Below are 16026 nucleotides of genomic sequence, written 5' to 3'. Positions count from 1 at the left end.
GTTCTTCGCCTTTTCCCTTTCAATGGCGCGGAAAAGGGTCGTGTTCAATTGTTTGTTTTTCTGTCTCGAGTTCTCCAAAGGCGCGTTTTCATTCGAATATGCTCCTTATGGCGAAACATTCCACTGTCGGATGTTCCAGTCTCCGATGGTAGTGACAATACTTGGTCGCGTTCTTATCCATCTTGTTGACGTCTACCACGTTGGTGGGTGCTGGATTTCCTTTCTGGTAACCCATTGGTTCGGGAGTTCAATCGCGTGCTCTCTACTGTAGGGGAGGGGAGGCGGCGAATTTGAGTCTCGCCCAGTCCATCGCTTCTCCTTTGGCATCCGTCGACTGCTTGAAACTGGTCTCCTTTCTCCTTGTTAGAATTGGACCTTACATTATTTGGTTCTTTGGATATGGTGTTAACTGTGTGGCGCCAGGCGGGGTCTGTAGTTATTTCCTTTACACAATCAACGTTCGCTCAGCTGATTCCTCTAGCTCGACAAAAGTCTGAAATATGAAATTGATCAAACTTCTCTTAAAGGCTTGTATCATTCCGCGCATACATATTTCGACGAGCTCTCCTTCAATGATGTCTTCATGGAAATCCAGTGCCAGACGTCGGAAACACAAGATATATTTTCCTATATCCTCTCCTATCCGCTGACTTGTCCTGCTTAAATCTATTGATGTGATTTTCCTCTTGGCTGAATAGAATTTTCCAAGGAAAAGTGCGGACATGGTTGGCTAGGAATCCACACTTTCCGCCTTTAAATTGTCGTACCAGGTGAATGTCGTTCCTGTTAGTGAGTTAGGAAATTCTCTTAAGCACAGCTTTCCATCGGAGGCTTTTTCATTCACTGTCGATAGGAATCGTCGTAAGTTGCTCCCGTGCATTTCCTTGCCCATCATACGTTTTGAATATCGCTGAAACATAGTCCTCGGGCTACTGATATTCTTGGATACTTGCTGGGTATGGGATGCTTATGAGGCAGTGATTATCTTGTGTTTATCACGTGGTAATTTTGCTTTAAGTACCTCGCCATCTCTTACTGCGATGTTGTAATCTTGGCGCTTTGTCATTCTTCGCCCTTAGTTGCTTCCTTGGGAGTGTTTTGGCCTGCTATCACTTCTTTCGCTATACAATCCTCTAGCTCTCTCCTTTTTTGCAAGCGTTCATCTAGCTCTTTTTGTATGTCTTGTAGGACCGGGGATGCGGGTTCTGGTGATTGGACTACCTGCATGTCTTTCTCCTGAGTTGCTCTCATTTCTCCATTTTGAGTTCTGCGTCCTATCGATTGCTTGGCGGTGTTTTGGGCTAGTATTTCTTCCTCGTTGTCCTCGTCGTCTATTTTACTTCGTCCATGTTGATGGGTTGGTTGGTCGATTGATTTTTTTCCATGCCAGAGTTGGCGCTTCCTGGGTGTTTCATGGTGGGCTAGGCACGAGCCTCCGGGTGTGGTCGCTAAATGTTGATAGGTGATTTCAGTTTTGGTTCTACCCATCCTACCTATACCAAGTGACCTCATCTTTCTAGGAATAGTAAGAGAGAGAGTTTTCTTTCCATTGTACCTTGTCCTCCCTTATATAGACTTTCCAAAATCCCCTTTCTTTTATGACATCATGCCACATGTCCTAAACTTCCTTAATTACTTATAATGCCATTCTTTTCTTAATATAACCTCCTTCTTATTCATTAATCCCTTCCTTGTCCTTCCCATCTCATGGGTATTTTCTCATTTGGGCTTGGGCTTATTCCCGAAGTCCCCATGTCTCATGTTAGGCTTTCCTCCCCCTTTGGGGGCACCCCGAAACCGTTGAGGGGTATTATTTTTCATGTATCAACAAGGATCGTTCAAAGAAAACACATTACATAAATTCCTAAGATTGTAAAAATCATTATCATCAACTTCTAAACCATCATTTTTATCATCGGTACCTAGTAAGTCATCAAAGTGTCATACAAAGATAATTGTCTCACTAGGGGGTAAGTGGAATTTGACATTGGTTATCCCTTAAGGCTGTTATTAGGTTCTCAATGAATGAAGTTGTTAGATAATTTCTCGGTTAAACCCACAAGTTTTGCTATCGTTGTTAATGTTAGGTGATCAAAACTATATCTTGATTTCTAGTCTACTAAGTCAAGTTTGGATTAGGTTAGAATTGAGACTATATCATATGATTTATAGTAGAATTACAAAGAAGAAGTTTCGAGTCAAGATTGTCTTGTAAAATATCTCGAAATATGATTAGCAATTGGATGTTCAAAGGTCCTTAACAATATTAGTTATATGTGTTAATTTGTGGATCAATTGAAAATTTCCCATGCAAATGATCATATCACTTGAGAATGTTTCAAACATCATAAGAGAGAAATATGAACTTACAGAACTTTCTACTCAGGGTAGGTTGGCGAACTGGTTCGCAAAGCATATATATATGAGACACATAAATACAGGAAGGTTAGTGAACCAGTTCGCACACTGCAAGTTCAGTTGGGAATAGTTCATTGGAGAACCGTGGTGAACTGAATATTATAAGTTGGATAAATAGGCTAGCAGTTGGCGAACCCGGTTCACGAACGTAGGTTAACTGAGTTTAGTAGTCTAGAAGGGTTGACGAACCCGGTTCACGAACCGTAGAACCCTGACTCGTGAATAATCCCTACGGTTGGCGAACTCTTGTACCAACTGTCCCGATAATGTTTAGCAGATGCTTAAAGACTTATTATTTTAATGTGTTTAGCATTGTTAGAACTCTCTGAAACACTTCTAAGACTTCATTAATCACTTAAAAACTTATGTGTGTTTATCATGATTAATTTCTTAAGTGTTTAAATGACATCAAATAGCTTCCAGTTCTTTGGCTAACTTGCCAAACCGAACAGTCATTATACACGGTTCTGTAACCTATGTGTAACTCTCCTATTGTATTTTGAAGACCTAAAGTGTTTGTTTGATTCTCAAGTTATCTTAGCTTTAATTATGAGCTAACTGTGGTCTTTCAAAACTATAAATAAAGCATCTATGTCAACTGAGAAAATCAATCCCTTGCACTTGTGTCCTAGTTGATTTTAGAGTCGTCCTCTATTGACCTAAGTTTCCTATGTGAAACGTTATTAGGTCCACGACTAAAAGACTTGGATTTGGGGTTTTGTGAAGCCAAGTCCAACTATCTTTAGCTTGATAGTTTGTGAATCCTAATCTTGCTTTTCTGTCATCGAGGTTCTCGTAATCTCTTTCAGGCATGATTTCTAGTAATCACAAAGTTCTCTTCGCCTTAGACTTTGTGATTTCTCAAGATAGATATCTAAAGATTGATCTTAGTTGATATTCCGGAGATTATTCTTGAGAGATGGTTAAAAATCTTGGCTGCTCTTAGAGAGTTGTAAGTTCCGGGTTTGTGAGGATTGCTAGCTTTGTCTATTGTAAATAGATTTCCACACCTTCATTTTGATCTAAACAGAAATCAAATACGCTTATCTGTTATAAGAAGATTGGTATCAAAAGTCTTCACTTTGGCTGAAGAAACTCTTAGGCTTAAAGGATGTATACTAAGGGAATCAAGTGAGTATAACCTTGCGATGTTCAAGAGATGCAAAGAGCGCGACTATAACTGAATCACTTGGAGGGTGGGTTCGGTCTCAACTATATTCCTGTCTGAAGTCTAATAGTAGGCTAGTGTACGCAGCGGCTTGATATAGTGTGGTGTTCAATTTGGAGAAGTATTGGGTTTTTTATGCTATTTCGGTTTCTTCGTTAACAAAATTCTTGTGTGTGTGCTTTTTTACTTTTCCGCATCTTTTGATTGTTAAAAGTACTATATACGTTCATACTTCTATCAAAATGAAAAAGTTGGGTGTATTTGGTATAACCTGCATTTTCAATTGGTATCAGAGCAGATTCACGTACCAACGGTGTAACAACCGACGCGATGATTTTAACTTAATGGAAGGTACCTGAAAGTGACAAGTACACCGGATGGGATTGGATAATTAGATTAGTATGGAACTGATGACATCTGTGATATTTGACATTCTTATTTTACTCACTCCATATTTTCCATTCTAATGTTAACTAATTACATTTATACCATTGAGTGAAACCCTAGTTTTAAAACACTTTATTTCTTCTCGTATACCATACTCTTTCCCTAAGCTAACCAATAACTCTCTCTGCGTCCACTTATATCTTCCATATATGAAGAAATCAAAGATTTATGTTTATAATATAACGAAGATTTATCAGAAATATAGAGAAATTGTTTGATTAGAAGATCAGTTTCTCTCTTTCTTTATTAACCTAGGTGTTCCATCATGAAATTTGTATCTTTTAGCCTATCTTGTGGATTTTGTGTTTAATTTCTCTCTTTTCTCTTTAAGAATCCTAGGATTAGCTGTTTTCTGATCGTATGTTTTGTGCATACCGATCCTGTTGAGTTTCCACAGGAAAGTGATTCAAGTTTCAAAAATAAAAAGTGAATTTGAAACTTTTTGGTGGACAAGTAATTAACCGGGTAAACCGGATAAAAACCCATCTAGGTCATTTAGTTCACTGGTTGGATCGTCTGGTTCAACGGGTTTTTATGCATGTTAGTGGGTTAGTACTGAAGCAGTCCAGTTTTTTTTATTGATTCACTGGTTTACCGGTCGGACCGGCGAGTCCGGGATTCAAAACACTGCCTTTACCCAGAATAGTTAATAGACCGGAGTTCAAAACACTATCTTTATCTAGGATAGTTAATATTTCTGTTGGAAAATACAGGGTAATAGAGGATGAAAAAAAAGAACGAAAAGAATGTTGTATCAATGGAGCTTCAAGGCCTTGCGATTCTTTTCAGCAATTATTTCGACCCTTCCCAAATAATTGGCGAGTACAATCGGTCAGCGAAATATTTCTTTCAGGATACAATGAAGACCTAACAACGTTGTTGGATTCAAATGTTGAACTCCCTTGATCTAACCAAGAATACACTGTAATTGTTTCTGAAGATGCCTAGAGAGAAAGAGTTTTTGATGATTGAAATGGGAGAAAGGCTTCACTACTTAAAGAGGAATTCATGCCTTTTGGAGATGGCTTTTCATCTCCAACAGAAGCTTTCAACGGACATCCATTAATGGTTTCTTTTGGGAAGAAACCCTAGGTATCCTTTAGCTTAGAAAAGGATTGGATTATGTACTTGTGAAAGTCCAATTGCCGCAGTTCCAATAGGCTTTGTTTATGAAATTGTCTCAGTGGTGGAAGCCCAGACATCTGATTAGAGACGTAAATGGCCCAACTAGCTCGCAGTAGATTTTCACCTGTCAAAATTTCAAACCAACTAGATAGTGGGATCTTGCATTCTGATTCAGATTTCCAGTCAGCAATTTCTGGCGGGATACTTAGGTTTTCAGCTATCTCAGTCGATGGCGTGTCTTTGGCACATGTGAATATTTTTACTAGCTTTTCCACCGAACTAAAATTGGTTGTGGTACATGCGAGAGTCTATATTTCATTTATTAAGAGGACCAAAAGAGAAGTGGTTATCCAATATCTGCGCCAAAATAACTGTTTAGGCTGTAAGTAATGATACTCTAGATGAGTAAATTTTGAAACGACAGAGATAGGCTTAAGAGTGAGGAGAATGAAGAGTTTTTCTCTTTGGGAACCGTCGCCACTTAATGTTGAAGAGACCTAACGCCAACTGATGAAGATTAGTATAAAATCCCCTTTGCTAATTAGGTTTTGGCTTAAGATTCCCGTCGATTCTTTTCCTCTCTGTCCTTGCAATTCGATAATTCTATTCATCCAAACACCATGTTTGGTGTTGAGAGGAATGCCGATCAGAAAGGTAAATGGAAGATGAATGAAGTCGATGTTGAACCCACAATTCACTGGTATCCCCGTGAGCATCTCATAACTCGCTTGCCTTATGAAATAGCTTTTCCACAAGGATGTGAATCTCCTGGGTATAAGGGTAGTTTCTTCTGGTATCTTGATGACATGCAGCATAATATGGAAGTAAAGGTTGAGAAGTTTCCGCAAGAAGATAGTTCGTCCGGTGTTGTGCATGAATTGTTGTTGGATTCTCCGGTGGAGCGCCTCCGTCAAATATTCAGGCAAGCAAAGCCAACACCCATTAATCAGGATACCAGTAATCCTTTTGTTGATGTATCTACAGGTTTGAATGTGGGTAGTAGTAGTAATCATGTCTTTGATGAGAGCACTCCTAGAAAAAACCAGTAAAAATGAAGAGGCTGGTAAGAAGTATGTGGTCGGTATTCCTATTGCTGCTACTCATCCTCAGATGGGTAAGAAGGAATAATGGGTCTTGTATGCATATCATCCCAAATATGGACCTTTTGAAGTTCATGAAGGCATTGTAGTGGTTGTTGATCGATTCTTGGTCTCTGGTTTGAGTAGAGTTAGGTTTCAATTCATTACTCTTGCAGTAGGGGAGAGATTCATTGTTCGTCAACTAGATGGAAAAATATGGCCAGAAAATGAGCCTTTGCGATTTCTTGTAATGGATGCTCTTTGTCCAACTACTGGTAAGATTGGTCGTGCTATTTTTGCAGGAGTGGTTAATCCAGAAAACGTGCCTGCTACTAGTGCTAGTGATTCCCGAGCCAATATTGAGGGTTATGATGAAGAGACTGACCCCGTTGATCCAGTGAATGTAGAAGACAATGATCCAAGTGGTGGTGCAGCGAGGTATGATGATTCTGAGCCTATGCCGCAAACTCCAGTGCCGAGTAGGCGATTCATGGTACCAAGTGTTTGTCTGACTCGTAGTCATACTCGGAGTGTCAGCCAAGGGACTCGGAGCAAGACTCGTTCTTCCCCTCAGTAAGAGAGTTTTCAGTTCTTCCTGTTTAATCTTGCTCTCATAGTGAGGTTTAGGTTTAAGGTTTATTTGAGAGTGAGACTTTTTTGAACTAATGATGGTATATTTGAAGTAATTTGTGTATCTTGGTTTTTTAATTTGTGGTAGGTTTGGATAATTTCTGAAATCTTGTTGTTGGATATTTCTTATGTAAGGATAATTGTAGTATTGGTAGTATTCTATTTTGGTTCTTCTAATGTTTCGATGAGATTGTGAGGTAGTGGTGTTTTTTTCCCATTGATTGAGATGAACAACCTGAAAACATGGCATACTAGGAAGAGTAACTGAAATTTCAGTAGTTTGATGATGATAAAAAGCCTTGCAAATGCCATTGATATTCTCAGGGTCAGAGGAGGTAGGAGGGTCTGAAAGTTTTGCATAGATGTTTTCAGTGGTGAAGCAAGGAGAGGATATGAAGCTCTTTCTTCTAGTATGATTGAATGAATTTCCTGCTGCAATTGAGCTTTGTGTGAAACTTGTGATTTTTGTGATGTTGATGTCTCCATAGAGTCCATTATCTCCATTGAATCTGGTGATTTCCGTGTTAAAGGTGGATTTGGTGATAACTGTGATTTTTATAATTTCTGTGATTCCCTGGTGGTTTTTGTGATTGTTGATTTTCATACTGACCATAGAACTAGAGATGAAAGGCAAGGAAAGGTAGAGAAACAGCAAGGTTAGGAATTTTCCGGCATAAACTCCGGGAAAAAATAGCCGTTAGAGAGCCTTATGGGACTAGAATCTAAGGAAAACGGCTAGGAAATGCCGGAGGAACTGAAGGGGAAGGGAAATCAGGTGGGTTGGAGAAAGAGAGAGTCGTACATGATGCGTTTAGTAAATGAAATGCTAAAATCGAAAAGATAATATATTCCTATGAATGCTAGTGGAATCAAAAAAAATTACACTGCACATCTAAAATTATGAATGCGGCTGCATCATAAATACAACATTAGGAAACTTGTAGTCGGTGCATCTACAAAACAATTACTCAGATAGATAACAAAATCAAATTATAGTACTCAGCAGTAGCTTGTTTTTTCTTCAGCACTGGATCATATCTGTAAAGCTACCTGCATAATTATTCAACCCCTGGAATTCGAAGACAATCAAGTCAGGAAAAGGCTCAAACATAATATCATCATTAGTTAGCCCAGGAAGATTAAGTCATTGATTAATATCATAATCAAACTCCTTCTCCAAAGCAGAACTATAATTATAAAAATCCTTGGATTCAAGTGGAAGAGAGGGGAATTCCTTCATCTTAAGTACATCATCTTCATTACAACCCTTTTTAGATGGATCATTAGGTTTGTCCTTCTCCATTAACTGATTTATGCTCTCTGAAATCATATCAAACTCGTTCTTCAAATCATAAGTACAACTGAAAAAATCCGTAGATGATGAAGATGGATAAACAAATTTAGGTTCAAATGGAAAAGAGGGGAATTCATTCATCATAATCACATCATTCTCATTACAACAACCCTTTGCTAATGGATCACTAGATTTTTTCTTCTCCATCATCAACTGATCTATTCTTTGTGAAATCATACCAAATATGGGCTCCAAATTCCTTTCAATCCTTTGAATCTCTTCAATTTATAAATTACACAACTTCTGATCAATAAATTTAAGTTGTTGATTCTCTTCTTTAACATCACCATTACATAATTTCCTCATCTTCATACATTCTGAATCAACAACTTTTTCATCGGTATCCCTTTTTCTTTTCCCTTCTATTTTTGGATCATAATTAATGAAATCCTTGATAATATCTTGACGTCATTAGGGTTTTCTGGTAGTATCCTAACTGATCCATCCCCATTCTTATCTTTATTGAACTCAGAATCAACATACAGCAAAACCCTAACCTCGCATAGAGTTTTCAATTCATGCCATTTCTTCTCAACACCCTTCATTTTTCCCTTGAAAATCTTCTTTTTCTTACCATTGTTTTTGCAAGAAGATGATAATTCGACCTTATTTCCAAAAGACCCATTTTTTCTTTTACGAAAATCTTCGATTTGTACTTATGCAAGAAAAAAAAATCGTTTACAAAGTGTTGAAGAAGAACAAGGATGAAAAACGTAAGATTAATTAGAAGTAGTAGTAGTAGTGAACCACTTGAGATCACTACTTATAGATATAAAAACTTTGTTCCCAAGTTTTTACAACTTGTAAGAATAGATCCAGTTGTAACTTGTAATTAAGTTTTAGCCGTTGTAATTTGCCCGATGAACGTGTTTCTAAAAACAGGCATGTTCTTTAAGAGATCATATCGGAGACCATGGTCATACCGCGTTGATCTTTAACTCATATCTTAATGAGATTTTTGTGTTATAAGGAGGAGGAGTTTGTATTAGGGGGATATGCCCTATTACTCTGCAGTTATGATCTTTTTTAATAGCAAAATGCAATAGCGAGCCTTGCTATGTGACTACATTCCCAAGTCTCAACAGAAGTACTCTAGCAATATTTAGTTGGACCTCCAATAAATTACAATACAACAATTTCTTTTCAAAGCTTACAATACAATAATTTTAACAACAATTTCTTTTCAAAAAAAAAAGAACTTACAATACAACAATTCTAAATTTGGTTCATTCTATCTAAATGATTCAAAATTAGGAAAGTTATCATCAATACTCGTAAGTTCTGTTGTCGACATACATGTTATATTGCTTTGCCGGTTTTTGTTGCTTGGCATTAGCTTTAAATTTCGACATATATCACGCCTCATCATTTGACTGAGTACTCAAGAGTATTTTATTATTGATCCAAACTGGACGATGGAATCCATTTCACTATCCACTATACTAGCATCTGGTATCTTATGGATGTAATTCATGTAACGGGAGAATATGTATCAAATTATCAAATTATCCGATTTTTCTCTTTTCTTTAGACCTTGACAAGTAGTATTGCTTTATACTTGTCTATCGTTTCATCAACTTTTAATTTCTATTTGAGAACTCTTTTATTATCCAAAAGTTTACAACCTGGGGGTAGACCCCCTATCTTCCATATGTGGTTTAATTTGCATGATGGGATACATTTCACTATTCACGACTTCTTTTCAGTACAGAACTTTTAGGTTGGACATAACTTGTTTATATGTTTAAGGTTCATCCTAGCCTCTAACATACAAAATATAAAATTTTGAACCAAAAGGTTTAACAAACTTAGATCTTTGGCTTCTCCTAGTTTCTTTATTGATTTCTCATTCTCATTGTTCGGGTAATTGTGAAGAACTTGTATTTTCATCTTCACTAACGGTTTTCCTCGTAAGAGGATTATTACTTTTTGGTTTACATGGAAACACATTTTTGAAAAATATCGCATCCTTTAATATTAACACGGTGTTTACATGTAAGTCCTCATTTTCATATTTGTGAACCCAAAATTAATAGGAAGTACTGTTCTCGGCATACACAATAAAAATGTCACTCGATCCTTTTAGGAAGTGGTGCTAATTCTTTTCCAAGTACCCACACACTTTAATGTATTTATGAAAAAACGGGGGTACAACAACCACACCAAATATTTCTCATAGAAAACTGTATGGACAAATTCCAATATACTTTCTAGAGAATCAACTAGACAGTCAGACTCAATCTAGATAAAAAAGTATATCAAAGAGTTTATATCTCAATATCTCGATTTGATATATACTCAAGCAAATAGAAACCTGCGAGTCTTTATCAAATACTAGAGAGATAACTTGGATGGTACCAAAGACCAATATCCAAGTGTCAATCAATTTAAATCAACTACCAAAAAGGTCGGATATTTTAATTGATTGAACAACGCACAACCTGTGATATTTCAATTATATAACAAAATATAATGCAGAAAACAAATAACACAGACACCAGAAGTTTTGTTAACGAGGAAACCGCAAATGCAGAAAAACCCCGAGACCTAGTCCAGATTGAACACACAATGTATTAAGCCGCTACAGACACTAGCCGACTCCAAATTAACTTCGGTCCGGACTGTAGTTGAACCCTAACCAATCTCACACTGATCCAAGGTACAGTTATGCTCCTATGTCTCTGATCCCAGCAGGATGCTACGTACTTGATTCCCTTAGCTGATCTCACCCACAACTAAGAGTTGCTACGACCCAAAGTCGAAGACTTTAATAAACAAATCTGTATCACACAGAAAAGTCTACGGTAATAGATAAATTCATCTCCCACGAATATACCTACGAGTTTTGTTCCGTCTTTTGATAATCAAGGTGAACAGGAACCAATCGTTAACCCGGACTTATATTCCCGAAGAACAGCCTAGTATTGTCAATCACCTCACAACAATCTTAATCGACGCAGTGAAAAAATATATTGCGGAATCACAAATGATGAGACGAAGTGTTTGTGATTTCTTTTATATCTTGCCTATCGGAGGTATCAACCTCAAGCCAATTATTACAATTGTACTCGTACGATAGAAACAGCAAGATCAGATCACACAACTACAAGAAAAGTAGTATCGGTCTGGCTTCACAATCCAAATGAAGTCTTTAAGTCGTTAACCTGGTTTTAGAAGAAGAAAACCACAGGTTAAAGGAGAATCGACTCTAGCTTAGCACAACTAGTATCACACAGAAGGTGTGGGGTTTAGGTTTCCCAGTTGCTAGAGTTCTCCCTTATATAGTCTTTCAAATCAGGGTTTGCAATCAATGTTAGCTTGGTAACAAAGCATTCAATGTTAGATTCAAGCTAATATATTTCAACCGTTAGATCGAATACTAGCTTGTTACACACAAATGAAATGCACGTTTTAGGTTTGTGTAACCGTACCCAAACTTGTACATTTGTTGGTTCAACAATAGTCAACCAAATGGTTAGCCATATGATCACTTTCATATCAACCATATTCTTCTTCACCATAACTAGTTCAAGTGACTCAAATGAACTAGTTAGAGAGTTTTTCAATTGCAAGGAAATCTTATGTAACTACACAAGATACAATCGAAGCAAAAACGATTTGATTCACTCGAATCGGTTCATGAACTATATAGCCACGATTTGCGATTTGCATTCCTTAGTTTATATAAGAATAAGTTCACAAACATCGTTTTTAGATATAACCTACTCAAGTTCGCGGACTGGGTTCGCGGACTTAAATTCCCGGATGGAGTTCACAAACATCCTATAAGCCTATAGGAAGAGACGTGTCAATAGAAATTTCTAGAAATCGAAATAGGTTTTCAAAATTCAAAACCAGAAAAATTTCTACGAGATGCTGTCTCGCACTCTGCTGCCCCCTAGACCCACGAGACCTACGCCCCCGAATAGCGACAAACAATATTGAAAATCCAACATATTCATTAGCTTTGCTCTTTGAGGACTCTCTAAAACTTCTTCAAATTCCCATTTGCGATCTCCCGGTTAAACAATAAGTATAAATTCCTACGTGGAGTTAACTGCTAAAGAATAAAGGAAAGGAAAACGTCTAATTTTTGGTATAGCCACATGTTTAAAAACCCATTAATGCGTAAAAAAGATTAAAAAGCCCACCAATAAAAATTAACTAATTTTTGGATTAACTAGTACCGACGATTTCTCTTTCAAATAATACAGTACTGTGAATATAATCTAGGGGGATATCAATAGAGGTGTAACAGTAGTGTAACATTCCGTTGTAATAATTGTGTTATTAATTGTCGACTGAGAATCTACTGACGCTGCAGTGTTCCTTCAGTCTTTTCAAAACCTTTCTTCCATTTCTCTCTCTCATGTGCTTCGGTCATGGAGACATCAAGTAAGCCTACTGCGTCTTCTTCATCTTCAACATCACATTTGATTGTATTTGCTAGATTATCCGGTCTTCTAGTTGCAGTGCTAGTTCTTGTTTGGGGCCTTTCCTTCAGATCAAACTTCCTTTCTCACACCTCATCAACTCACGATGCTCACATGTACTCTGTAATCTCTCTCTCTCACTCTCTCTAAAGCTTCTGATTACGGGTGTCTCTTAAAATTTTGGACCCAACATGATATGCATTTTTGTGTAAATTTGCAGGTTTTTCATGTTCTTGTAATGGTGATAGGTTTTGTACTCATCAGCGGAGAAGGTACAGAATAGAAAACCCATTTTAGTAATATGTCTCTTAAATGTGGATTCTAGTATTTAATTTACGGCATGATTGAATGAGATTTTTCCCCCCAGCAATATTGGTGCATAAATGGTTTCCAGGGTCAAGAAATTCGAAGAAATTAGTGCATTTAACTATGCAAGGAGTTGCTTTGGCATCTGGCACTTTCGGAATTTGGACAAAATTTTATTTGGAAAGAGGGGTTTTGTCTAATTTCTACAGTTTACATTCTTGGATGGGTTTGATGTGCATCTCCTTGTTTGCTGCTCAGGTAAGCATGTTAACTTGTTTGGTGTTACAGCTTAAAACTCGTAACACACATTAAGCATTTTTCTTCTTCTTGAAATACAGTATACACCATGGTGGTTTATTGGGTAGTTAATTGGAAGTATGATGGGTAATCTAGTCATCTTAATTTTATGAAATGGTTACATCAGAGTGGGTGTGTTGTTGCTTTACTGCCGCAGCCCCCATTTCCATTTCAAGGTTCCCTTGGAGTAATTGAATGATAGCATAACATGAAAAAAATTACCTGAAACGATAATGGGACCTCATGCAGAGCTGTCCAGCAGCGACAAAAGATAATCATAGCCCAAGGAAAGCAAATGCGGCAAAAAAATGAAAAGTGTAATGATCATGTAGACCGTTGATTTCGAAGGATGTGGATTTAACTTTTCTTATCAAGGGTTTTGGTTCATTTCTCTGGTTAATCCACCACATACCTAATATTTGTACGTTAAGTGAATGGAGACAATAGGATGTGTTTACTTAACTTGATTTGAGCAGCATTCCTGGTTGTGACACATGACATAGCGCTCATGTCCACAGACAACTGCAGCCAGGCTGAATACATTTTCATTTGAGAAGTTCAATCTGGTCAATTCTGCAGTCTTGATGTTTGTTTTGTTTTCCACCTTTATTTGTTATGTTGAGTATGAAAACATTGGTTCCTGCTCATTTCTATATTCACATGTTTGGTCTCTATAGAACATCCTAGACCACTGTATAACTGTTGATACTTTAGTAGGTTCCAATGTAAGTTCTCAGTTCGAAACTTAAGTTAGAGAACAACTAGACTAAAGGGTGTAAACCAAGGTTCGGGTCACTTGTAATTATGTGGTTATGTGGGTCATTCGTTAACAAAACTCAGCGGCCACTTAGAAAATAAAGGCAAAAAAGAAAAAACTCATGGCTAGGTTCCCTTTTTACCCATGAGGTACTTGATTCTGGTTCTGGTCAAGCTGGTTTGTGGATTTTAAACAGATTGGTTAAACATTGACGCAGCCACATCTTTCTAATCTAGTAATGTCAATTAATTGACAATCAGTCGCCCATGCAATTTTAAGCTGACAGGTTAAATTCTTCTTCTACTTTTTTGTTGATTATTTTTTATGCTGGAAATCTGAATTGCTGTCCTATGCTCTCCTCCATATATATGTAGCTTCTAGTTCAGGAGATCAAATTTCATTGATAGTACAAGGAGCCCCATATTCCAAAAATAGAACTATCTGTACTTGTTTGAGCATCATTTTCCTTTATTTGTGAAATTTGATCTGAGAATAATCTTTAAACAACAAACCACAGTAACAGCATATGCTAACTGTCTGGGAGAGGATATTTTGTAGATTCTTTGGTATCTGTTACATTAACACGAGCTATGTTTGTGTTTCTGAACCAAACTACACTTTCTAGTTTGATTAGTAAATCCTCGGTGTCCTTATCCCTGCTTCCTTCGCCTCTTCTCTCGTTTTGTCTGGTGGCATCTATTTTAAGCTTATCCAATGCTTGATTTTCATGTGAGAGTGTTCTCTTAATCATCTAGATCCTTCTTAAAAAATTCGCAAGTTCTAAAATCTCTTAGCCCCTCGAAAGTTGACGAAAGATCTCATGTGTTGGACTGTAGAATGATGTATTCCAAAGACTTTGGTAGTGTTTTGGGGTTTAGATGAGTCTTTGTGTGGTGAGGGGAACATTCCCACAGATAATGGATGTTCCTGAAGTAGGGTTACAAGGCAAAAATGAGAGGAAGAAGGGTAATTGCAGATTCAGCTTATTTTTATGGATCATATTAGCATGCCATGTCATACAACATTTACAAGATGTCAGCATTTGTTCATTGCTATTTACTTTGCCGCTGTGGTAATAATGTGCTGTCTGATTACAGGTTCTAGTTCAGTTAACTTCTTAGAGTAGGTTAAACATATAGAGATGACTATTTGCCATACACACGTTTAATAGCACCCGTACGTTTTTACACTACTGGAAGTGGAATTTGCTTTTGACACTTAAATGATAGATGAAGCACACAGTTGAACGTTAGATGAAGCAAAATGATGATTGCGAAATCTTGTGGTTTCAATCATCTTGGTGTGGAATTTGCTTCAATAATGCAAATTTCTTGGTTGGTTATGACTAGTGACTATTCTCGTGAGAGAAAATCATTTGACGTATGTAACAAAGAAGTTGGTGTAAAACTGATCGATTCTCATAACTAAGGAAGCTTCACAAAAAATCTTAATGCTCATAGCAAACTTTAATGTGTGACAAGTCAGATTGATCATCCTTCTTTCTTTTGTTCTTTGTAATGTGCAGTGGTTAATGGGGTTCTTTAGCTTTTGGCATCGAGGAGAGGAGCGAACCACAAGGATAAGGGTCGCACCATGGCATGTGTTCCTTGGGCTCTATATATATGGATTAGCCATTGCAACAGCTGAGGCGGGTCTACTTGAGAAGCTCACATTCTTAGAAGCAAAAAAGAAGTTTCTGAAACATTCTCTGGAGCCAGTGGTGGTCAATAGTTTAGGACTAGGGTTAGCTTTACTTGGTGGCATTACAATACTGACTGCTGTTTCTACAGGGAATCAAAGTATTCCGACTAAAATCGTATGCTCAAGTACGAGCAAGCGGTCATCATCGTAAATACAATATTTTCAATTTGTACTGTAAAATACTTCCGGGAAGAAATTTCTAGCCCTTCGGTAGGTTTTAATTATGATGGAGATGTTGAGATCCTCCCTATGTGTTGTATCCACCAAACACAAAGTGAGCAGTAGTAACAATTGAAATAGTTATTGTTGTA

The 16026-nt window shown here is 37.4% G+C and overlaps 1 protein-coding gene across 2 annotated transcripts; it reads left to right on the top strand.

Annotated features, from left to right (window-relative positions):
• The first annotated feature begins 12501 nt into the window (after nt 1–12501).
• Nucleotides 12502–16026, top strand: LOC113304616 (probable transmembrane ascorbate ferrireductase 4). 2 transcript variants are annotated; one of them, XM_026553760.1, is made up of 4 exons: nt 12502–12777; nt 12875–12926; nt 13049–13218; nt 15540–16026. In XM_026553760.1, the coding sequence occupies exons 1-4, from the start codon at nt 12604–12606 to the stop codon at nt 15864–15866; spliced, it is 723 nt and encodes a 240-aa protein (XP_026409545.1). In that variant the 5' UTR covers nt 12502–12603; the 3' UTR covers nt 15867–16026. The 2 variants fall into 2 exon arrangements, with proteins under 2 accessions (XP_026409545.1, XP_026409544.1); XM_026553759.1 differs by having other exon boundaries at nt 12504–12777; nt 13022–13218.

This window comes from Papaver somniferum, chromosome 8 (genome assembly GCF_003573695.1).
Source record: "Papaver somniferum cultivar HN1 chromosome 8, ASM357369v1, whole genome shotgun sequence".
Taxonomy (NCBI): Eukaryota; Viridiplantae; Streptophyta; class Magnoliopsida; order Ranunculales; family Papaveraceae; genus Papaver; species Papaver somniferum.
This window is presented reverse-complemented; position numbering and strand designations above follow the sequence as displayed.